Source organism: Dermacentor variabilis, chromosome 10 (genome assembly GCF_050947875.1).
Source record: "Dermacentor variabilis isolate Ectoservices chromosome 10, ASM5094787v1, whole genome shotgun sequence".
In the NCBI taxonomy this organism is placed as follows: Eukaryota; Metazoa; Arthropoda; class Arachnida; order Ixodida; family Ixodidae; genus Dermacentor; species Dermacentor variabilis.
Genome location: NC_134577.1, coordinates 17,831,533 through 17,857,022, shown reverse-complemented (window position 1 = coordinate 17,857,022; position 25,490 = coordinate 17,831,533). Strand labels below are relative to the sequence as shown.

The following is a 25,490-nucleotide window of genomic DNA, read 5'->3' as shown; positions in this document are numbered from 1 at the left end:
AACGCGCAGTGACGCATTGCGAAGAAAGCTGCAACACTTGAGAAACTGCCACATTATCGTTTTGAGCCGTGTCACGACGAGTTGTGGTGGCAAATGTTTGTTGAACTATAATTTTTAACGACTCGACATAGTGCCGTGCAACGTCACAGTCTTTTTCTTGCGTCACTTCTGTCCACTCCAACTCGTTTAATCTGCGATTTTCTCTTTTCATGACAAAAGCTTTTCAGGGGGTACCACAGTCAAAACAAGGACATAACAAGGTATATGGGAATACGGTGCTAACTATTACAACAGCGTTTTCCCTTCCGGAAACATAAATTTACTTAAGACTGAGAGCTAAGGCCTAAATAAATGCAGTTTTCTTGTGAACGCACGAGCTTGCATGGCTGCAACGACGGCATGTTTATGGAGCGTTCGGTGACAGCGTGCCAAGCAGCTCACATCGCAAGCCTCCTGTTTCCACAACAGGTTCGCACAGCGAAAGAACATCCTCCTCCTCATCCGACAAACATATTCTCTCAGCCATGAAGGCATTTCTGGCGAGTCTGAAAGAGGCCGTGCTTCGGAAGGAGCTGGACGTTACGCTGGAACAAGGCGACCTGACTGCAACGGCACTCGAAGAGTCGGAAGACGACACCCGCCTGGTTTGTCCTCCGGGAAGCATTCCCTCGCTGTCGTCGCATTGCGGTAAGTCATTAGATTGTCGTCGTTCCAAAGTTGGATGGTGGGACATCGGCTGGTATAGGGTGATTATGAGGCGCGGAATTGATCACGAAGACGACAATTTCAAAACTGTGGCGCATGCCCACTAAGAAGGGTTGGCCAGTTGAATCGAGGGCGTAATTTTCTTTTAATCTCCTCGATCGTTTTCTTCTTTCACTTCGTTTCTTTGCCACTACGCCCGACACGGGCAACCAAAGAGAATTCAGGAATCACCAATACACAGCTGCGGTGAAAAACGAAATGGCAAATCTTTGCTCACCGGTACTAATGATCAAGTGTTCTCGTTTACTTTATAGCTGCGCACCTAGCTTCGCTGCCTAAGGTCAGGGTTTCATATCAAGACGAATTTGAGACTGCCGGCGTAAAATAGGACAAAAGAATCTTATACAAAGTGAGTGGGAGACGTTAAGAGTGCTGGTATCCCTTGGCCTTGCCTTAATAATGACCACCTTCTTTAGCGCTGATTGTCACTTTTTTCTTGTGCGCTATTTTCTTTTAAAATATGAGGCCGATGAAAGCCTTCGAGTCCACGCTCATGTATGAATGCGCAGGCAAAAATGCAGCTTTCCCGCCGTCATACAGAAGAGCACCCGTACGTTTTACAGCGCAGCTGTGAGTGTCACTGTACGCGATGGAAAATGTTAGCGCAGGACGGCCGCGCGAAACGTGGCTTTGTTGTCGACAGAAATTTATTTCGACAGAACCATTCGAGCGGGCAGCTCTGAAAGCGCGCAGGGCCCGGAAAGTCGACTTTGACGGGAAAAAACTCTCTGCCCATAACAAGGAAAGCGGGACGGATGAACCAAGCAGTAGTGGTTGAACCAAGCAGAATGGGCATGGTATGGTTCGTCACTTGGGTAGTAGGCATGCACTAGGATTGGTCAGCTACGCTGGAATTTGGGCTGTGATTGTGCAGGGTCGCACAAGACTGGCGGTTTTCTTTACTTTTTGGGCGACTTACCGCCATTTTACCGTATCGTGTATGTCTCTTTCTAACGTCTTTTTCTAGCCTCACTATAGTGGGACGATCCGAATATGGTGCTGTCTAAAAATGGTGACAGAACTGATGATGACATGATGATGAACCACATCATTTATTCTGAGAGCCGACCTAATGATGATGATATTGATTATGCTTATTGTGATGACGATTATGATTATGATGATGACGATGATGATGACTGATTGCAGAAAGTTGGAAGGCGATACAACCTCTAGTTGACTTCGATCAAACGTTGTCGCTACAGCGCGTCTCTCACAATAACGTATACGGTTCGAACAACCCATTCTTACCCCCAAATCGCACAGGAAGACATCGTCTTTCATCGACTTCAACAAGAGCTTGAATCGCATTCCTAATTTTTCAATTGTTTTTTGTGTGTGTGACGCCGTGTCCTCATTATTTTCAGCCTAAAGGCGTATTTCTCGTGTTTTAGTGAAGTGTCCCGTGGGAACTTACTTCGATTCTTACAACAAGACTCAAGCTAAATGCCGACCCTGTCCCAAGGGCACATTCCAGACGAGCGAAGGACAGGAGATCTGTGTCCGCTGCCCGAACCGCACTTCCACTGCCACTGCAAGGTCTAAGAGCGAGCACGAGTGCAAAGGTATGTCCTGACACAGCAGTGGCGGTTCGCGTCTTATTGTATATGTGGATATAATTACATCTAATGGCCCATCCCTCTCTTACGGGTTCGGAAGCCCGACTCTAAAAGGGAGGTCACGCACACGTCCGTGCTCGAACGTCATCTTTCAAGACATTCTTTCGACTCTTTCAAGAGAAACAAGCGCGATAATTCCACCGAGCAAGAATGGTCGACTTCACTTCTGAAACAGAATATATTTCCCGTTTAACAACAGCAAATATTAATTGTACCATAAAACTTGAGCGAAGTGAGAGACAGGTAGGGCTACACCGCCTTCCAAGTCCTGAAACCCTTCCCTGTGACGTCGCATATTTCGAAAACGACGAAAAGAGGCTGGTGAATTCTCGTTCATTGAATAAAACATTACAATACATTCGAAGTCCAGATGACACCTAAGCTAGCAAATTATGAAGGTATTGCATCCAGGAAAAAAAACGCCTAAATCCGCGATGATTCCACGATGTATTTGTAGTCATGCATTGGCGTCATCGACGTGACGCTGCGGTTTCGGAAATGCGGCCTTTCAAACTGCGATTTTCTCCACTCCGCGCAGAGCAGTGCAGGCCGGGCACTTTCTCAGAGACGGGGTTAAGACCGTGCAAACGTTGTCGCAAGTCCCACTACCAGCCCGATTACGGAACGGCAAGCTGTACGCCATGCCCAAGTGGGACGCGTTCCAAGCGTCGAGGATCCGTAAGCGTAAAAGAATGTGAAGGTAGGTCTCCATGCTTCATGACACAGCACTACGGCAATTCACGCCTCCCGAACATTATTCGAAATTACACTTGAAGTAACGGAGGCCTATACTATGACCGGCCACGGCGCATGCCCTCATAATACTTCGTGTGCATATCACTCTTTAAATAATATTTTCTGGGCCGAAACGTCTACGCGTACGAAAAATGCCTTGCATGAAATAGTCGATTCTTGTTTGCCAAACATAATTTCTTCACTTAGTAGCCGTTTCAGCCCGAGGGATCCGGTAATCCTGCTAGTTCAGCGTGTACTAGAGCGTAAAGGCGATTTCGGCGGCAGATTATTGTCGGCAGCTATAGGTGCGTGTTTGCCGTTGAGCGCGAGGTCCCCGGTTCGATACCAGACTACGGTGGGTGCATTTTAATGTAGAGGTGTACAAAAGCCTTGCTATAGCGAAACAGTAGTAAAAATTAATCTCGACTCCCCCCGCCCCTCTCCTTCCTTCCTTCCACTTAGGCGTCTGTCACGTATCCAAATCGTACGTGACTATAGGACGTAAAACCTTGTTAATTAGTCTCTTGTTATTGTAAAAAGCTGACGAGAGGAAGCGGATTGTATGAGCCCCAAATAATAATAATGAAAAATAAAACACAATTTACAAAACGTACGAGTCAACCACGCGTCGGTAACTTGGCTGACATACGATAACTATGCAAGCCAGTGCCCAAGGCGTCTCAAAGTATAGTTAGATCCACATTCAGGATGTCCCAGCAGTGCGAAGCGATATGCACAGGCGCTTTACGTGTTTATGTTTCAAAAACCCATCCTCATGCTTCTGCTTTGTCTGCTGGGTGTACACAGCGAGAAGCAGCCAATAAACAAGCTACGTATTTCTGAGCAGACGCGCACACTGCAGAAAGAGCGTACAACCATGTTGACAATTGTCCGTTTGCCGTTTTCAGAAACGTCTGATAACTACCTTTTGTAAACTTCCCCACGTTCATTACGTTTGCCTTACGAAAAAAAAAAAAAAGAAACATCAAGCCAGTAAAATTAGACAATTTCTTTTTCGCCTGCACTGAGGCAGAGTTACTGTATAACCTTCGGGGAGCCAAGAGGAGTCTATACAGTACCTGCGCACGGAATGTGACGGTGGCACGACCGCACCTTCGTGACGGCACGCTTTTAATGCTTCTCTGTATCCAGAACAAAGTGCTTGGCCTTCGGACTACGCGAACGTCAGACTAAGCGCGTCCGTTGTGAGCGCGAGTCTCTCTTCGTTTCCTTTAACGGCGTTGTGTGCGTTTCACATCACAGCGCTTTGTTCTCCTGGTTTCGTGTCCAAGTCTGGAGTCGTGCCTTGCTTCAAGTGTCCGAACGGGTATTACCAGCCTAAGCAGGGACAGAAGGCGTGCCGCAGATGTCCCGACGGTGCCGTGGACGCGGCGACGGCCCAGGACAAGGCGGTCTCCGGTCACTGCAACGGTTAGTCACCTTGCGCACGGCGCGGCTTGTCTCGAGATTGTGCACCAACCACACACGCACACAGTGTCAAGTGGAACCGCGGAGCTTGTGACGCACCACACGGTGACGGAACACGCATGTTGCCGTTTCATGGTTGTGCGAATTCCGAGCATGAGAACGTCATATGAAAGCTCGATTTCTTACAGCTAAGCTGCTAAGGTGACTTTCACGACCGTTTTCGTGCGAAGGTGTGGGCTTGCTTGGCGCCAATGAACGAAGAGACCGCTACGCAGCCTGGCTTAGAGCCCCGAATTCGTCTTGAAACGTAATTATCAAGGGTCATAGAATAAACGCGTATGCATCACCCGAATACACAACACCCTTGCATGTTCGTCTTAGCCAGTTATTCATATTTTTTGTTTGTCACGCCGCGTTTAACCGGCTCCAGTTTGGATGTCAGCTGTAAGAGGGGCTCAAATCGACAAACATTTTGCAGGTATCGCGTCTGGGCATTTTGGCTAAGATCAATATTAGTTTTTAGGTCGAAACTCCCCAATCGTTTTCAGAAGGAGTTGAGTCGTGACCGTGCCGTTCGGCGCTTTGCTCCTTCGTTTGAAGATCACACTGGTAGCACTAACTTTCGTCTCCTGCAGTGATGCTGAACGCAAATGTGGGATCACTGCTGGAACTTTCCAAGAGCTCAGCAGCAACTGTCCATCTGGCTTCTTTGTGCTCGTCAGTCTATGTGTGAGGGACGGTTTTTGCATTCAATTTCTTTTTTTCTAAAATTGTTGCGTAAAATCCTGCGATTAATTCTCGTTAAATTTGTGATCTGATATTGCGCGCGCAGTTACACAGCGAATTCCATGCAGCGACTGCCTCACATGTTTAGAAATGGTTTTAAGCGCAAAATAAATCACGAACAAAGAACAGACACGAACAGGCGGATCTGTAAAAGGGCCGAAATTGTCAAGAAGCATGCAACTTTCTTTTTAAAAATGATCAGCCGCGGGGTCGTTTATAATATTCCTTTAAGATGCGGCAAGGTATACATCGGCCAAACTAGCCGTTCTATAAATGATCGATTGCGAGAGCACGCATTATCAATCAGAAATGGGACATGTTCGCATTTGCCGTAGCATTCCAAGGTGGGCACGTGTGAACCTTTGCTGGCAAACACATGCATACTACGGTAAAGTAGAGATGCCATGGCACGGGATCTAGCTGAGGCTATGTATAAAAGAAAATTTGGAGACCGGTGTATCAGCGTTGTTGTCCCTTTACGAGAATGATTTTAGTTTTCTGGCTGGTAGGATGTGATTAAACTTGGTATCATTCTCATGTAAACTCATTTGTTTATGTTCTTTTGTGCATGCTTGAGAGTACACGAAGCGAAGCATCGGGAAAATAAAGATCAGTTGAGAGTGTGCGCCTGTCCATGTTTTTTCCTTGTCCGCGGCTTATTTTGCGCCTAAAACAATTTTCTAGCCGTATGTACCAACTGGGCCCGACAGCGGACGTTACTGAGCATCACGTGTCCCACATTCGCTGCTGTGTGTTGATGGGCGGCCATTTCTGAGATCATCACGCATCGAATCTCTGCCGTCCGGAAACCATAGGTGCTATTCGAATACACGGCTTCTTGATAGTTCTCCGTCACTACCACAAACATAATGATGTTGACATATTTTGCAACTAAATTCGCAAACAAGGACAGTAGGTTGTTAGACGCAGCACTGCCGCCTACTGAATTTCCATGGAAACGTTACCAATGATATGTCCACTCTGAACACTTATAAAGCAATCAATAACACCGATCATTTCTTGAATTTAAATATCATAGGATAATAAATAAAACTGTGTTGGAACTTTTCTGCCAAACGGTATACAACTTGAGCCATGTTCAGAGTCTGACTTAAATATGCAACAATATATATTTAAGTGACAAAGCGTCGCGCTTCTTATCCTTGTCATGCGATATGAGCTTGCACAGTCATGAACTTATATAGTTTAACTATAGAAGGTAACATAGAAGGAACCATAGAGGGGAACGTTATACAGTATTTTTGCCCTTTGGACAAAAATGGTTTGATATATCATGTAATTCGATATACCCAAACTCGCCTATAACGAACTTTAAAGGCAGTTGTGATGCGTTCGTTATACACGGATTTGTTATCTTCAGTGGCGAATAGAAGCAAGCAAAGAATCCATTTCTTGGAAACAAAACTACGCGTAGCATAGGCAGTAATTTTTGCCTGCATCTTGAGCTGTTTCTCAGTGTCACTAAGAATGGCGTTCTTGATGTCGTGTCTGATTTCTTTTCCCGGCAAGAGACGCGGCGAATAATGTCAATCTCCCCGAAGAGCAACGAGCAGACGCCCGAATTCGCTATGTCCACTACCCACTATCCAGTTCATTAGGAGGGAGTTATATTGCATAAGTATCGGTCACTAAGTTTCCCGTGTTAGATATAGAGAGTAGTCTGTTACATTCAACATTCGTTATAAGCACGTATTCCTTAAATGATGATATTTGCGGAAACATCTTGCATTTAATTTGTTATATACCGTAAGTCGTTATATCCGTGTTCCCTATACCGAGAGTCGATATATTGGGATTCGAGTGTAAAGAGAAAATGGTACAAATCACACTCATAATGTTGCTAACAGATCGTTTGGCAGCATAGTACAAGAAGAAGCAGCATTCGTAAGCGTCGCTACATGTTCTCGTCATTTCCCGTTTTCAGGTTCTGTTCCATCAACTGAGAGAGTGGACTTGCGAGAATTTGTGGAAGCCAATCCTTGCCTTTCTCAACCATGTTTAAACAGAGCGACATGTTTCGCAGTGCCTGCTGGTTTCCTGTGCGTGTGCCAACCTCTATTTGCAGGTGATCTATTTGTTTGGCTGGTTGGTTCGTTGCGCGTGTGCGTGCATGTGACGCACGCATACAAGGTGCGGCATGTTGGCGCGACGCAGTTCGCGAGCCAACCCATGCTGGGCGGAAATAGCAGCACGCGATTCGATGATGACCGGGGCTGTTTACAAGTAATGTCTTCGTCATAAATAGAACTATTATATGCTTCAGCTGTACATTGCTCTGAGATTATTTCGGCTGGAGAATAGGGGATCGCGCACACCCTTGTAATGCACCTGAGATATAGTTCGTGACAAATATTTGCAACCAACGTTATCAACAAATAATACATTATCTTGCGCATGGCATTAGGTTATGCGGAGAAAGTCTCCTTCGGGAGCGCTCAGCATACTTTGGCACGCAGAACAAGCACGGCGCTTCTCGTGACTCCAGTGTGTCACGAATAGCCGGGAAATTATGATCTTTTTCATTTTCTCCTGGCTTCGCAGGGCCGCGATGCGAACGTAGGAGAAACCAGTGCACCAGGAATCCGTGCCGTTTTGGAGCGACATGCAGCGAAGAACCGGGTGGCTTCAGCTGTCATTGCCCTGCCGGCCGTACAGGAAAAGACTGCTCGGAAGACGTCGACGAATGCGCCTCGACTCCTTGCCTGAACAATGGCACTTGCGTGAACACGTTAGGCAGCTTTAGCTGCAGCTGCAAGCAGGGATTCGGAGGTGACTGCTTCTTTGTACCTCACGGGTTATTGCGCGCATTCGAATGCGATGTCGGCGCCTTTAGAAAGCGCCGGGACTCCTCGCCTAATTTGTAGCGTTTGGAAGCACTTGAGTCCACTGAAAGCCCGGTTCACCTCCAGCGACGACAATACTATTAGTCTCCCACACAGCAACTGAGCTTCGTTCTCGTATTCGGGACACACTGGTGTCATTTGTCGTCTAGTGTAAACTTTCTCCGTCGCTTGCGTGAAGTGCGAAGGTGCCGCTCCCTGAACAAGTCAGTGACCATGCTATAGTCAAAACGACAAACTGAAGATTACAAATTCAGGAATGTTACCGTCTTTGGTCGAAGACACATTTCTCATCTGAGATTCCCCGGGTTATGGAGCGGGGCAAACTGTGCCTTATTCCTCACTGACGGCATGCTGAATCCGCTGAAGCTAGGTCACACCGGGAAATTCACCCTTACCGCATGCAACAACGTATGCTGAGCTAACGATTCGGCGTCCGCGTCTATAGCACGGATGTCGCTGCGCCGAAAAAGACAGTCGCAGGTGTAACCAGCGTGCATGGTGGCAAAGAGCAAGCCTTTAAGTAACGTTACTAGCTAGAGAAGCTTACAGCGAGTCTTCAGCGCATTCATGACACAAGTCTCAAAAATGCCTCATCTGCGTATTCTACAGGTATACCTGAACCTTGAGTTCGACAAATGCGTTCTTTTCACTCTTCGTCTATGAACTCAGGTTACTCAGCCTAAAACGGCAAGTGCCGCACGTGCGCGGAAAAGTCGCTGAAAACTGGTCCACCACAACAGCCTATTCCGTGGAATTGGGAACACACGGGAGGCTCCTTTAGGTTGGAACGCTACATGAAAGCCGTGAGGACGATCTTTCTCTCGCGCATTTTTTGGAGTCCTCACACATTTTCTTGCAGGTCAAACCTGTGCTGTGGACGAGGACGAATGTCTGAGCGCACCCTGCCTGAACGGAGGCACGTGCTTAGATCAGCCCGGAAACTTCAGCTGCCTCTGTTCCGCTCTGTTCGGTGGCCGCTGGTGCGAGGAGGAACTGGACGCCTGCGCTAGTGGGCCCTGCCTCAACGGCGCGAAATGTGTGAACCTGGGATCCCGCTATCGGTGAGCGCGCGTTGCCTAGAGTGACCTCTATTGCCGTGGCTCACCAACCGTTCCATGATGCGACGCTGCACACGGTCAAATTCCTTCACGCTGTCAATTAAGTTCCGCCATGTTTGCGTTTTCAGCCAATGAGACAGGGCGTAACCACCTTTTGAACCAATCTGAGCTCACAAGATGGCGAACATGACAATATGGCGGAATTCAGTGCGCAAAATGGCACCCCTGGATTTGGTTTCACATAGATCGCGTGTTTACTTGGCCTTGGCACGAGAGCGACTGATTCGCCCTGATTTGTGGTCTGGCAAGGATCAATCAGAAGCGGATGCAGAGGATATATGATACACATCTTGAACACAGTGCGTGTGTTCGCAGATGTCTAAGTTCATTGAATTTCAAGCACGTGCTCCAGATAGAAAAGGCATTTGTCTTGTAAAGTGGGCAGGAGAAACAGAAAAACAGAATTAAGGTGAGCTGTCATGGAACATGCGGGAACTTTCACGACTACAAGCTCAAAGAGAACATTTTCTTGTAGGATGCAATAGACCGAGACAAGCGTTCTTTAAGGGTCGAAGGGAAATCACAAGCATAAATATTAGGTGCTAAGAAAGGAAACACAAAAATTTTCTGACTGAGATTGTCATTTTCGTGACTGAATAATTTGGCGTTCTAGAACATGGCCAAACGGTTCCATTTTCAATTTCATGACGCAGACCGATGTGCATACGATATCGACATGACTGCACAGCGCAAAAACACGAGGACAGAAAAAGGACACAACACAGGCGCTGACTTCAACTAAGCTTTGTTTACGAAACCGCCAGAAATGTATGCTTTAGACATGAGCAAAAACGTTTTGTATATGTTTATATGTTTAAACGGCGAAGCTGTTTATGACTAGGTTCTGGCGAATCTCGTCTCCGTGGACATCCCAGGTAGCACAAAAGAGATACGTAACGTTTTCGTAGCGTTTATCCAAGACGATAAAAACGGGTTAAAGAAGACACGAATGAGAGAACTTCGGCGGGAAAACGTCGGATATCTCTGCTAATGTCCGGCTTAATTACTTTCTTGAGACGATCTAGAACAGGTCTGCAAGCCGTATTCGAAAAGCTGGTCTAGAAATAGGATTGGGAAAGACACAAGTAATCCTTTTGCCAAAACTATTCGTAACCAATTTCTAAACGTTTTTAGGACGTTATCAAAAAGCTGGTCTAGAAGCGGTCTTGAAAGGTTTACGATCATCTGAAGCTAATTTTCGCGGGTGACGGGCGCGATCAGACATCGTTGTTCAAAACACGCGTTTAGTTTCGCCTCACGCGACTGGCCTATGCCGCGCAGACGTCGTCAGCCGCACCCGTTGGCACGGCCTAGGCCAATCGCGTGAGGTGAAACTGATCGGGCGTTTCGAACAACCATCTCCAATCGCGCCCCAGATGAGTAGAAGCGTCGGTGTTGACTGTAAGAACCATGGCGCAGTGCCAAGCACTGTTCCCCGCATGGCCGGCGCATCGTCTACCAAGTCGCACGAAAATGAGCCTGTTAGGAATAATAAATCCTTAATACCGCCTTTAGTAAGCTACGATGCTTACAACCACAATGGGCACGACCTCCTGCAAAGAACAAATGGCCACGTCTTGGCAGGTGGCCAGACCAAGCCCTTCATGCCAAGAGTGCATGAAATGAGAACATTGTGACAAAGCAAGAACACTTTATTAAAATGTAATGCTTATGCAAGGTTCGAACAAACTGTGTGAGAAATGCAAATAGAAATAAAAGTACATCAACAACGACACAAGTCGCAGAAAGGATTCGTAATGAACTCGAAAGTGAACATTCACTAGCACATAAACAACATTCCAAGTACACATACAAAAATGAACAGAAAAACCTGGAGTGTACTAAAGTGTCTAATTTATCATAGTAAAGTGCGCGTGCTATTAGATGGACTAGAGTTACGCAGAAGTGACATCGGAGCGAATGGAAGAAGTAGACTGAAAAATGCAAGAGTATGAATTGGATGGTAACTGCCTCCAAGCAATGTTACCAGTCATCTAGAAGCTTGAAAAGAGCACAAAAAGAAATACCACCGCATACCATCATAAAACAATCCTGTGACAGAAATAAAAAAAATGGGAACAATGCAAAATTGGAAATATTGCCTTTAGGACATATCAAAGAAGGTAATGGCGAGAAAAATAACCATACAACAAAAAAGCAATAAAGTGAAATTAGTACAGAATACTTAAACGGGGGATTCAGTGTAACAAGTGAACACTACTGTAGTACAGCGAACGATGAGACAGTAATGCTGCATCTTGCCACTCCAGAACGTGAGAAATGAATATGCAAGCCTCATATTACAAACTTACATAAACATGGAAATAAAATGGAATGCACTGGAAGCTGCATTTGTGTAACAAAGGAAGCAATGGTCATAATAAATAGTAAGTGTTTTATCTAAAAAGCCCTTTACAAGAGGCAAAGTTGTACCTCTCTGGCAAAAATAAAGTTGCAACGAATAATTTGCAAACCAGCAAATACATTAATTAGCACACTGACATGTCACACTTTGCGCACATCTCCAGTCTCCTAAAGTAAAAAAAAGTACTCTGAATGAGAAAAACGTTTAACACATGTAGCCCAGAGCAAATTCTTTGCCAGTTCACTCACACTTTCACATCCAAAAACATTTGCCACAAAGTCCAGGCACAGTTCCACTGATGTTTACCAATTCACCCCCGCTTTCACGTCCAAAAATATTTGGCACACAGTCCAGGCAGAGTTTCATAGATAAACAGCTTGAGAGCACCCTACTGATTATTGTGCAGTCCCGCTGCTGGAAATAGAACTGCCGCACATGCTGGTAGTGGTTTCAATCTAGACACAATTGCTGCCCTGGACAGGTATGTTCAGATATCTGCACTGGTGCTCCATTTTGTCGAAGTAGACACATTGATGCACTACGCTGGTAATTGAAATGTTTTGAATGCACAAGTATTGGCTTCACCAGAGAGACTTGCCCACATACCACCACTGGCATATATATGCACTTGCTCTTCACTCAGTAGCATTGAACTTAAAGTGTTCCCTATGTGGGAGCCATGTGTAAAACCTGTGTCACACGACCACTCTCGATCGCGATCAAGCCCGATCCGGATCGAAATTATCGATGCGACTGGCTCACTCTCGTAGCTTGCGCAGAGGAGCCATCACGACCGAGAAATTCGATTTGTAACGGACTGGATAGCGGCTAAAAGAGCCCCGTGTGAAACCGGTATCAAATAATGCAAAGACGTACGCTAGGAAAATATGGTGCACAAGGACAAAGAACTGCGACATGCCCTGTTGTGCGAAGCGCGCGAACAGAACACATGTATATATATATATATATATATATATATACAAAACTGCGAGAGCGCTTCGCGAACTCCATGCGCACACATGGCACCCGCACGAACTCGGCAGGCCGCCGTAAAGCGCGAAGGGCGCACAGCGTACATTCCGACACATGTCCCCAACTGCAAACAATCGTACTACCTAAAGCATACAAGTTATTTTATACCAAGGGCATACTCGACTCACGTATGCAGTATGCACAAGCGAGTTATGCAGCGTACATGCTGTATCCATTCGCCAAATAGTAAAATTGATAACAAGCACAAAGCTACAAGGGACTCAATACATTACTACCATTTGAGGCGTCAAATAAAATCGAATTTGGCCGTTTCATATATTGGACAGAATATATGGACACATGTGGTACCCGGTAATACCATGAAATACCCATCACGTGGGTAAAGGGGGCGAAAACACAATCGAGAACCTGAAGCGCAAACGATAAAAGCACGGTATGGTGCACGCAAAATTCTGTCAGTGCGCTGTAGCGCGAGAGAAGAAAATAGGGCGAGCACTTGACCTGTTTTGGGACACCGCACTAGTAGTGAATCATTAAAAAAAAGCCTGTTTGAACCAGTTCCCTTGTCTGCAACACTCTTGCTAAACGGGAGACTAAAATACCACGATGATGGCTCTATTGCGGAGATCGGCAAGGTGCGCACAGACAGAAATTTTGCCGCCTTTCTTCGCATTCTGCAAAATGCTTTCTTGTTAGGATCACGCATAGCGGCCGACCCCGACGCTAGGGCCACACAGGCACGATTTCGTCCCTCTAACTTTCCTCCTTATACTGCCCTTAACGCCTTAATTACAGCGTCAGTGAAAAGGCGCCTCACATAACATGACAATGAACTTGAAGAGCTGATTACTGCCCTCCACTCCGCGCCCTCCAATTGAAAACACTACTGATTTCCAAATTAAACTACACAAACAGATCGCACAACCCAAACTAATCACAGAATGTCGTTTTCTTGACAGCAAAGCACTGCAACACTTACATGACAAAGGGCAGCGGCAGCACATTCAGAACAGTCGCAAACAGACCATAGTGCCATGCGAGTGCGATAACGTAACTATGCCCGGCTTCACGAATAACGTGGCCGCCTTGATCACATAACAATTGAAAACACTACTGATTTCCAAATTAAAACCACACAAACATATCGCACAACCCAAACTGATCACAGAATATCGTTTTCTTGACAGCAAAACACTGCAACACTTACATAGCAAAGGGCAGCGGCAGCACGTTCAGAACAGCCGCAAACACACCACAGCGCAATGCGAGTGCGGTGACGCGACGACGCCATGACGACGCGACTATGCCCCGGCTCGCCCGCCTGCCCGGCATCACGAATCACGTGGCCACCTTGGTCACATGATTTGACGACGGTATCGCCACCTTGCGCAAGGTTGGATCGCGTTGATGGGTTGTTGAATATTGTAGAAGCCGCTAAAGAGGCTGACGCGCCGTGGCGTGGCGGTGGCGTTTTGAGTCGTTTGCAAAACGTATTCACCCCTCGTTTTTAAGCTGTCTGGCTTCCAACGTTATCCAAACGTATTCACCCCTCGTTTTTAAGCTATCTTGTTTGGAACGTCTTTGATGCGTCGATTTTGGTCAAAAATCCGTTTCAGACGTTGAATCCCTTAATACGACGTTTTCAAGACTTTGTGTGCTACCTGGGATAGACCAACAATTCTTAATACGTGGGCCGATCCCGAAAATAGTGCAATACCAGACCGACCTGCGGCGGAGGTGACGCAGGCGTTAAGCACTTCCCATACGTGGGCCGATTCCGAAGATAGTGGAATACCGGACCGACCCGCGGCGGAGGTGCAGTTCGCCATTAAATGGTCCACATTCACAGCTTCTCTCGTCATCCTTCTTCACTGAATGGAACGACAGTGATTTTTTTTTATCCAGTGGCCATGCTTCGACGTAGGAGGGAGCAATTATATCATGACAAGAGGGAGAACACTGTACAAACGCTGCCCCGTGCTCGTGCCCTGTTGACCGTGTTTCTTTGCGCGCTGATTACAATGGATAATCTCCAAATCACCCGTTTCACCATCATCTTTCAACACGCGAGTTTCGCAACCGCTCTAAACTCGCGTTCCTGGCTTGGTTCGCAGATGCGTGTGCTCAGCCGGATACGATGGTGAGCACTGCGATATAGATATCGACGAGTGCTCCGCTGCACCTTGCAACGAGGGGTCAACGTGCCTAGACCTCGTGGGCAGATTCGAGTGCTCGTGTCCACCTGGACTCACCGGAAGATTGTGCGAGTCAGGTGAGATGGACAGAAAGCGCGTCGTCGCGTAATACGACGAATGTTTCAACATTAACTACATCGCTTGAATTAATATAGGTAGTTAGAAGGACGACTGAACTACATTATTTTCTTCAAACACATTGAAGCAGATATAGTATATAAGACAAGAATACAACGAAACATGAAAGATATCATAGTGTACCTATTCTTTTACCGTATTCTGTGGCCGCAATACCGTCATTAGTTTGTTTCTTGTTTTTTATGCAGTTGTATCGGTAATCTGACAACCGTTCGCTTAACCAACACAATATATGTAGGAAACGTTTGACTACTAGAAGCCCGCTTTTCAAGCTCCTTTACGAGGCAATTGGATTCCAGGCAAGCTTACATGCAGCATTATGCGGGTTACACGACGGAAGCAACAGTAAACATGGTCCGTGAACAAGGTAACCTTATAATGTCATTGCAGAATATGCACTAATTGAAATTTCAGTGGTTCTGTCAAAGAATGTCTTTGGCTGATCAAAAGAACATGTAGAGTATGCACATGCGAATTTCCGTTTTAAACAACGTCGCTATATGGCAGGAACATGCGCAGCTGAATTCACCGTTCCATCGCCTCTTGTATATGGCCTTGAAACTTCACAACAAGCCTCGGAAACAACGTACTCATACCCAGGAATTTCATACATTGCTCTTGTGGCCATCTGTCGAACTTCACAGCAAACCCCAGCGTAACTCAATGAGCAGCATTGAAGAAAAACTATATTTCAGAAGGACGCCCATTCTCCAATCGAATTTAAACTACTTTAAGTTAACTTAGCAACGTCTTGAGGGTAAGCCCTTGTAATAACACGCGTGTTTACGGCGCTCATTCGTAACTTTCCTGTTGCGTTATAGCAGCCCTCGTAATCCCGGCCATGATTCAGCTATAACGCAGTCAAGAAGTTACGAATAAGTATCGCAAATGCGCATGTTAATATATATAGTATACAAGGCCTACAGCGCCGACGTTTCTAATTGAAAGTTGTTAAAATTCGGGCGTCCTTCTGATATATCGCTTTTGAAAAATGATGCCAACTGAGTTACGCTGGCGCACTGTGGTGAAGTTCGGCATCTAGCCTAAGAGGCAATGTCCAAAACTCCTGGACATGCATAGCGAGGGGAGCTGTCGCCCCCTTCTGAACACCTGCATTGGCAAGAAAAATATTGGTGGACTGCCCAAACAGCTCAGTTAGTCTGCACTTTTCGACAGCGGCTCGAAGAAATAACCGCTTGTACATAATGTTTATCTGTCTCTCTCTTCCAACTTTTTCTAACAGCAAGAGTTCTTTTCTTCCTTCTTCTTCTTCTTCTTGCTTCGCAGAAGCGGACCCTCGTTTCAAGCTTTACTTCTCCGGCACGAATGTGTTTGACAGGGCATCCGTCGAGTCGTTGAGGAAGCCTTTGAAGGAGCTGACAGCTTGTATGTGGATGAAGACGACGGACAGATACAACTACGGAACACCGTTCTCTTACGCAACGGATGGTGTCGACAACATGCTGACTTTCACAGACTACAGCGGGTGCGTGTCACCGAGCGTTCTCATCTTGCACACGATAATGCCACTTTGGCAAGTTTTGTTTGATCATTACAACTCTCGACATAGAGTTTAAGAGAACACGATACGACACTAAGTAAGCCTGACGCATTACAACACAACTCCATGCAGGAGAAAATTATGGATATTGCACGGCGATAGATTAGATAGTAAGGATTATCGGCAGCGAGAAATACGAGAAAGCGAGAGAACAGCTGATCAACAATGTTTAGGCATAAAGCGTCATTTCCATTTGGTGCGAAGCAACCAGGTCGGCCACGTGGCCACTCTGTGGACCGTGGTTGTTCAATCCTTGTTCATACCTCTAATACTCCACCGATGCAGAATGCCTGTCTAAGAAGAATCTGTTTACGCTGAAAAATGATCGTTTTTTGTGTACAACTGTATTGTAAATAAAATTTATACGCCGCCATGTGGGGCAAATTGGCTTATGTGTGCTCCTTGTGCACGCGGAACAAGCTAGGATTCGTGTGCATTTGAACTAGAAGCTGCCAATGTGTTACGTTTTTCTGAAGCCCGTTTTGAATACTCACCTTGTTTGTGTGACGAGGAGCAGTCGGCACCATTTTTTTTGGTGCCAACTTCCCCTTGCGTGCTCACAGAGTCGACTCCTATTAATTATACCTCGGTTAATTCGAATGTTCGCTTAATTCGAACGCTCCATAAAGTCCCAGTGAGAAACCATACATTTCCATCTACTCGTTTATTTCGAACGCGAAAGCAAGCTGCTCGGCGCACGTGAGGGGGCGCCAGAACGCGAAAGCAAGCTGCTTTCGCGTTCTGGCGCCTCCTCACGTGCGCAGAGATTAGTAAAAGCTTGAAAACACACACAAAAAATGAGCAGATGACGATACTGTTTCCCTAGCGACGATGTTTCCTGCAGCAACCTGTCCTGCAGTGACAATGACGACTTGCGCTGTGCCCTTGGCGATGTCTTTTTGAAGATTTTGCCAGCGCCGACAATTGCTCAGGTCTCTTGGCCGCTGACTGACGACAGCATGTATAGTTTTCCAATACAGTATTGAAGTATGACGACGGCAACAGACTACTTCAAGGAATAAAAATATTTTAATAACTTCATTTTGCCGCCGTTTGCTCATTAGACATTTCTGATGAGTGGATCGAATTTCGCAGTCCCGCAAGGATCGAATTAACGAGAGTCGACTGTGATAACGAAAAAGGAAAACCTCTTAATTTGGTATTTGCTCTATTCCAATCCCAATGCGGTCCTACAGCTTTGTGCTGTACGTCAACGGGCACCGCACCATCACGGACGTCACAGCAAACGACGGCTACTGGCACCACGTGTGCTTCAGCTGGTCTTCGGCGGAAGGCCTGTGGAGCGTCGTCAAGGACGGCAGACTGGCGGAGAGTGGCGCCGGACTGGCTGCCGGCACAGAAATACCAGGTATATGCGCGTCTACAATGCACAGGCATCCGACAACTTGTGACAAGCCATGAACAAATTTGTTCTCGGCACGTCATGATCTTTGTGGCCCGCCACTGATATGTAAAGCTGCCTCTAATCGTAAATAAGAAGACGCGTATCTTCGATGTCCGATAACAAATGCCATTCACTCCTCGTTATTAGTCCACAGTTTATTAATATGACAGGCTTTACTGGTGCTGTGACATGACTTCCAAAATAAACCATCATCAAAATTAAGATTATATAGTTTAACGTCCTCATGCTACACAGCGCACTACGGTAATACCATAGTCGAAGATCCGGGATTAATTTTGAGCGTTTGCGCATTCCAACGTCACCCGCATGCGGTCGCCGCGCCGGAAATCGAAACCGCGACTATATATCAAGGATTTTCGTATATTGAGTTTTCAAGTAGTTTGAAGGAGAATTGCATCTTATTTTAATGCAGAAAGGGACGCCGTTAGCATTTGGTGTTCCTTCGTAGTCTCATTCACAAGCAGTGACAGACTTCGATGCTGCTTTGTTTCGATGCTGCTTGACTTCGATGTCGCTTAGCTTCGGTGCCTTCGGTGGTCAGAGGAGGAACAGCGCATTCATCATGACGAGACCGCTAGTCACCTATGTGACTAAGTTGTCCGTTCGATGCCCGCGCAGCGAACGGCACCCTGGTCCTCGGCCAGGAGCAAGACAGGCGAGGAGGCAGCTTTTCCATCTCGGAGTCCTACTCCGGCGAGATGACGCAAGTGAATGTGTGGAGCACCGTGCTGAGCGTCGACGAAGTGGCCCCACTCCTTACTCGCTGCCAGTTCTACTTCGGCGACGTGGTCGCGTGGACCGACTTCAAGGAACGCCTGAGAGGGCACATCTCGGCAGTCAGCTGGGGATTTTGCCACGGTGAGCAGTTCTTTCTCTCTGCATCACAGGCGGTTTCCTGCAGCCTGCGTTTGTGACGCCTGCGATTGAAAGGATCTTCCACATACACCACCATGACTCTGAGTGGCGTCGGTTAGCAGTCCCAGTACTCGGTTAAGCGTACACAAATATTTGAAAGGGGTCCACGTCGGGCCCGACGTACGGCCTGAATTGGCTCTGCGTCCACTGCTTTTGGGTTATGTGTCTTGAAAGCGACTCGGTCCCAGGACTTCGGCGTTGTTGTTGTTGCTGATAACGACGACGACGATGAAGAAGAAGCAGAAGAACAAGTGCCTTTCCCTTTGAAACGGGTGGTCGTTATAATGGTGGCTGGACCCTTCGCGCCCTCAACACACATCCATATTACCACGGACATTTCACTCCGGTCTTCCATTGACGATGTTGGCAACCGCCTGCTTTGCAATGTTGCTGCCATCCACTGTTCCCGATGCTATTGTCGTACAAGCGGACGGCCTCGATGGAGCTCTTGCGTTGGCGGTAGAGCACTACTTTGGCATAAACTCCGACCGATTCCACCTGTATGGTGTCTCGTACGAGGCCGTATTCTTGCTCCAAGTGGTGTACACGTCGGGTCCACTCCATGCGAAGACAGGTTGCTGACAACTAGTCGAAGACTCTCCTCGTCCACCTGTCGGGATGTATACGTAGCAAGCGGGTGCACAAGGCCAGCTTGCTTGAGGCCTCCCGTGCAGCAAAACTAGACCAACCTAAGTCGCCTTGGACGGCTTCGTTTGCCACAGTTCCATGGCATCCGACCGCTATTCGGCCGACATCTCACTGTCGCCTCAAGCAAATTACGGCCTTTCGCCGAGACGAACACCACCAATAGAGAGTCCCATAGGCTCTCGCAAATTAGCACGAATGACACTAATCAAAGCTGTGATCGCGTAAGTTCTCGCTGAGGTAGTGTGATCAGCGAGCACCAAGTGCACAGCCCTCGCTGTACCTTTTGTAGACCGATGGAGAAGTACGAAGTCCTTTGCTATGAATAATATTCAAAATAACTGCTTACTACAGCGTCCCAATCGACCACAATGCCATCAGGGCACTCGCAAAACGTTTTACTACACGCGAAAAACGCCGTGTCGTCAAAGCCATGCCCTAATGACTCGTGATACCAAATGCTTACTCCCGACCACATGCACTCGATTTTCGAGCGACAGCTGTTGCCGTCGCGGAGGGCGATCCGTCGTTGTCACATGTCGCCGCGCCGGTTTTTGGCCAGCCAGAAAATTTCGCTCGTTGCCCTGAGGTCCACGCGGCGATTTCCACCGGCGAACGCGTGACTGCGCAATAACATACCAGCAACCAGTCCGCCTGGTCCGCCTAAAGTCGCTTGATATATATATTTCTTTTATGTAGGAACTGTAGGTGCGCCATCTTCGATCTGAATTTGCTCTAGCTACTTGCTCCATGACAGCAAAAAATAGTAATATCAGCCATCACTTCGTCTCATCTCAAGCTAAGGCCAAAGTCTACACGTTGTCTTTGTCATTGATATCAGCTGTTTGTATTGATGTTGTAAGCCTGAGACGCCACCAAGATCAGCGAAAATGTTGAGTTTTGCTCACCAGTTGGGTATCACGCCATTTCACGCTGGCTGCATTGAACGGATTTTCACTGGTGGTAACAGCATATTAAAGCTACAGATCTAATGCACCTTGGTTAAAAGATTGGCATCCTGGAACGCTTGCATTTTTTTAAGGGCGCATGTTTATATTTATTCGAACAACAATGTCAATTTGTCGCTACGTTTCTTTCGCGATGTCACGTGACGTCCAATGGTTACTCCACGCCGCGACGCGACAGCGCGACAGGGCCTGCCGGTCTGCCTGTCGCGTCGCTTGTCGCTTGAATATCGCGTGCATGTGGTTGCCGCTTTACGTTATCTGAAACCCCGAAGCACGATCCGTTATTCGTTGTTGCCCTTTTTCAATCCCTGAAAAGGCATATATTGCGACAGAAACTGTGCGTACGCACAAGACGCATAAACGATGTCGTCACCGCCGTCATTGTGCTGTCTCGCTCGACGGCGCATGCGCGGCTCGCACGCGGTTGGTTAGAGGCATAGAGTTTCTCACTACATTACCTAGAGGGAAATCTGGCGCTGCTGCGCTGTGGTATGCATGGGAATGCCGGTATATTGTGACTTCGGATTGGCATCGTTCTCGTAGAGACAGGACACCTTGAAGACGCGCTTGGCAAGTACCGTTTCGTTTGTCACAATGATTGATTTTCTACTAGAACAGCACGTGAAAAGCTGTTTTTTAGCTTTATTATTACGCGAAAACATGTTTTGTTTAAATATGAGAACGTTTTATTGTGTATACGACTACATGTTACGTAAAAAGTATCAGCAGGCCGCTTAAGTTGGAGGACAGACGACAAGGTTTGCGCTCGCTTTGAAACAGTTGGTCGTCTGTTCTTGCTTTTCTTCGCTTGCTCATGCATTGTGGGTGAGTAAAGATGTAATATGCGTGAACGGAAACATTTTATGAAGATTTTACTTTGAGAACGCGTTATTTGCGTAGCCATATCCACGTTTTAGGCGAAGCCTCTTGCAACACCAGCCAACACGAGCCTCGCAGACACATATACCCTCATTACCATGACGGCACGGTGTCCCCTTAAGAAACTCCCATAGACGGTGGCGCCAGGTTACCTTCTATTATAGGTGTTGTAGTGAGAAACTCTATGGTTAGAGGGCTTCCAGAGACGCGGGAGTGCGTTTGGCTGCAAAAAGGACGAAGCGAAGTCGACGCCCCGTCAACGCACGCCGGCGGAGCCACGGCAGCGTATCTGGCTTCGGCCACTACACGTATATGCACACGAGCGTTCCTGCTGAGCTTATGTGGGTACGCACTGCTGTGATCTGAACGGGCAGCAAACTTCAAACTAATGTTGTCTAAAATTTCACTGGGCTCTAACTCACGCCGACAGTTTGTCGTCGGTCTCACCTCGTGCGTCATCGTGTTGCGACGCCTCCAACTCCGCCTGGCGACGCTCCTCACCACGCGAGCGTCGCGAGCTCTCAGGGCGCCGTTCCTTCTAACCAGCAACAGTTGCCTTGCGTGCAGTGGCACCCGCTGTCTCAACGTGTCGCAGCCGCGTATAATTAGAGCACCAACCGAAGAGCCCAGATACGACGCTTAACCTTGCTATTGTCAATGCTTCGCGATCGACGACACATGTAGTGTTGCGACCAGCCTGCGCCCTTTGGGCATGTGCTATCAGCATAAATTCAAACGTCGGCAATTCCTAAACTATGCTCGAACGCATTATACCGTTTACAGGCTCACCTGCGCTTGTAACAATGGCTTAATTCGGAATCCAGAACGTACTTGGGACTACTGTACATTCCGGAATAGCTTTTTTTTTTCTGACTGAGGCAACGTAGCTGCTGACGAAAACACTACGTCTGTAAATTTTAGCGACACATATGGAAAAATCCACATCCTTGCCGCCAACCTAAAGCTTTTTCTAAGCCGTAAACTTAGGAATCATTGGCAAGGAGAATGGGATAGCCAAGTATTGAATAAGCTACACATGATAAAACCAGAACTATGGAACTGGATAAGTCGGGAAGCAGCACGGTACAAGGAAGTACTTGTTTGCGGATTAAGAATAGGACGCACTTACGGCACTCACTCTTACCTCTTGACCAGGGAGGGGGGGGGGCGGATATCCTCCGACTTGTAGTAAGTGCGGCAAAACTCTCACAGTCCTCCATGTTCTTATTCAGTTCCCTGCAATAGAAGCAGAGAGGAAAAAGTATTTCCCTTCTGCATATCGCGAAAATGTACCTCTTCACCTGGCATTTTTTCTTAGCAATGAACCCATTGTTAATTTGCAAATCGTGTTAGATTTCTTAGCCGAAACCGACACCCTGAAAATAATTTGGTCAGGCAATTTTAACACGTGATTTATAGCCATTGCATTTGAGGGCTCTCTTAAAGTGCTACTGTCACTGTCGTCTCGTTGTCACATGTTTTTAACGAAATACAATCGCCATAGCCCACATCCCTAACTAATCACTGTCAGAATTTTGGTACCTATATCTTCTACGCCATTTACAGCGAGTTTTTAGACCTTTTACAGCCATGTCACACCTACCATGAGGAATTCATTGTCCACACAATCCACAATACATCGTTAACATTACCATTTGTAATGGCGCTCTTTGGCCATAACTGGCCCTTGCGCCATAAAACGTCACATATCAATTTCTTCTGACTGACGGGATGACCTCGAATATCTATGAATAGGACACCCATCTATCGCTTTAAATGTCAAACTTAAGCTGCTACGAGTGCTTGAACACTACCGGGGTGCCTTCCCGTAAGAGTTATGGACTCTGCAATGCATAAGAATCTGGAGAAGAAACAAGTGCCTCACGATACTACCGGCATTACTTCGTCTTACCTTAACCGAACCTACCAGCGAGACGCCTTTTCGAATATGTCAATTTTTTAATCATTCGCCATTCTGTGATTGCTAGTGCTTTCGTCCGCAATTAAAGAAGGCTCGCTTGCCTTGGACAGGGTGTCCACCGCCTCCAGCGCCCATCCACGGATTGGTCAGCTTCTCGATGACCAGTACTGCATCCGTAGCCACCTACAGCTGCGACCAAGGACACGACGTTCAGCGGGCCACAACCCGTAGGTGTCTCGCGTCAGGGGAGTGGTCGCATCCGATACCAGTGTGCATCGGTGAGTATAGTCGCTCTGTAAGGCGTTATTTTCATTAGAGTGGAGCTGCTACGAAGTCGGTGACTCTAGTAAAGTCGCACCTCCGTGAGCACACTGCAAAAATGCTGCAGCAGCCGTGCGATCTCGTTTACCGCCTCTGTGTACCAACAAACGCGTTTGCATCGGTTAATTGTTTAAAGAAGCGACATTAATAATGAGCTGCTCGTCTACCATGATATAGGTCACAAGATCTTCACGGAATGTTCACCTATCAGTTCTGCCTCTTTTTATGCAGGTACATCTTTGATTTCGGTCAGCTTCTTTCATTTCGCCATATAAGTCGCCCATCCTATCTCAGCGAAAGCGTAATATGCTTCTAAGTGGAAAATACAAACGTTTGGTGGATTTCCTCGAGCAGAATCAAGCAAGCAACCATGCCCGTACGAGCTCTGATAGGTGCAAGTGTACTGGCGGTTGAAATGTCAACGTCAGGCGTCGTACTGCTGCTGTTTCTTAATTTAATTAACTACACAACATCGTACTTCTCCCGCGCTTTGAGAATTGAAATACTGTCGTATCTGGCAAAAGAAAACGGAAATTTTTGCACAAATGTGAAGCAAACAGCAGCTATTTCTACGGTATATCCAAGTCAGCGCCGGCTCGCCAAATATTACCCTGGAATTTTCTGCAGGCGTACCATGCGAAATTCCAGCAGAACCAGTAAACGGCAGCGTCCGAGGAACCGGGTTCCGGTACTCGGCCAAGGTCACCTACGTCTGCAGCAGGGGCTACCGCATACTTGGTTCTGCCGACAGACGCTGCCAGGAGGACGGGCGCTGGAGCGGAGAAGAACCACAATGCGAGAGTAAGACGTCAGTGAGCTGCCAACATGCCTTCTTTACTCACACCGCGCGTACCAGCAAGTAATGTAATGACAGGGCCGGAGAAGGAACACCCAAACTTGCATTCACGATATCATAGAGGCTATACATCTATGGCTATATAATATAAAAAAATGATCAACAGTGGTCGAACCAGGAATGTTGGTGAAGCCGATGTTTCGACGAACGCACTGGTTTACGTCATGGAGTTTCACGAAGCAAAACATTCCGTAGGGAAACATGGAAGAAGGAAACAAGTAGGAGTGAGCACTGCAGGCAGGGCTGCAACACGGCAGCCGAACACGCGCGCATCTAGTAAAGCGATGAACGGGTGCACGTTCATGGTTTTGTTGCGCCGAGTTTTATTACTGAAATAATAAATCTCGTCTTACCGAAGCCGAGGTAAAGTTCGCAGGATTCAACGGATGCAGGTAAAATCTGTAGTTTTGGGACTTTTGGCCTTTCACGTCATCAGATGTGACCTTGCCACGTCTTTCAGTCCTATCGCTATGTATACAAACGTGTTCACTGACAAGATGAAAGAGTTAGTAGTTTCAGAGCTTCGTCCTTCGTACTCGTGGTCTTTCATTATGTCAATGTTCAAACTACCCGGAACCAAACATTCTCCAAGCGAATGGAGTGGCTTCACGCAGAGTTCGCTTGCCAATGTATAGCCAAGGCTGGCTGTGTGACGAAATGCTTCCTCCTAGTTCCTTTCCTTCCTCCATGATGGGAAAGCTACTTGATTCACACGTGCAAGGCTCGAACCCACATGTCACGTGTAAACCAGATTGGATATTTTCTATCATACTGCTGATGGTCAAGCAGATTAGTAAGGGAGAGCCTTGGTTCACCCAAAAGAGTAAAAATGACTATCCTAGCTACCTGTGTAAGACGTATGATCCGAACGATACTGGACACAGACAGGAAAGCAAAAAGGCGACATTTGTTCATTCGGACGACTCTCCATACGCGTCGTCGATTCTCGGTGAAAGAAGCCGATGGCGACTGCGCCGGTTCTTCCTTGACGC

At 47.0% G+C, this 25,490-nt stretch overlaps 1 protein-coding gene across 1 annotated transcript in view; it reads left to right on the top strand.

Annotated features, from left to right (window-relative positions):
• LOC142559918 (sushi, von Willebrand factor type A, EGF and pentraxin domain-containing protein 1-like) overlaps window positions 1-25,490 on the top strand; it is a 64,292-nt gene that overhangs the window by 23,674 nt on the left and 15,128 nt on the right. Inside the window, exons 13-25 of the mRNA XM_075671613.1 lie at window positions 469-687; window positions 2,160-2,330; window positions 2,923-3,084; window positions 4,383-4,550; window positions 7,279-7,419; window positions 7,896-8,123; window positions 9,057-9,258; window positions 14,788-14,945; window positions 16,294-16,492; window positions 17,764-17,936; window positions 18,612-18,851; window positions 23,432-23,599; window positions 24,270-24,443. Coding sequence (XP_075527728.1) covers window positions 469-687; window positions 2,160-2,330; window positions 2,923-3,084; window positions 4,383-4,550; window positions 7,279-7,419; window positions 7,896-8,123; window positions 9,057-9,258; window positions 14,788-14,945; window positions 16,294-16,492; window positions 17,764-17,936; window positions 18,612-18,851; window positions 23,432-23,599; window positions 24,270-24,443 — 2,403 coding nt within the window. The remainder of the gene's footprint in view (window positions 1-468; window positions 688-2,159; window positions 2,331-2,922; window positions 3,085-4,382; window positions 4,551-7,278; window positions 7,420-7,895; window positions 8,124-9,056; window positions 9,259-14,787; window positions 14,946-16,293; window positions 16,493-17,763; window positions 17,937-18,611; window positions 18,852-23,431; window positions 23,600-24,269; window positions 24,444-25,490) is intronic.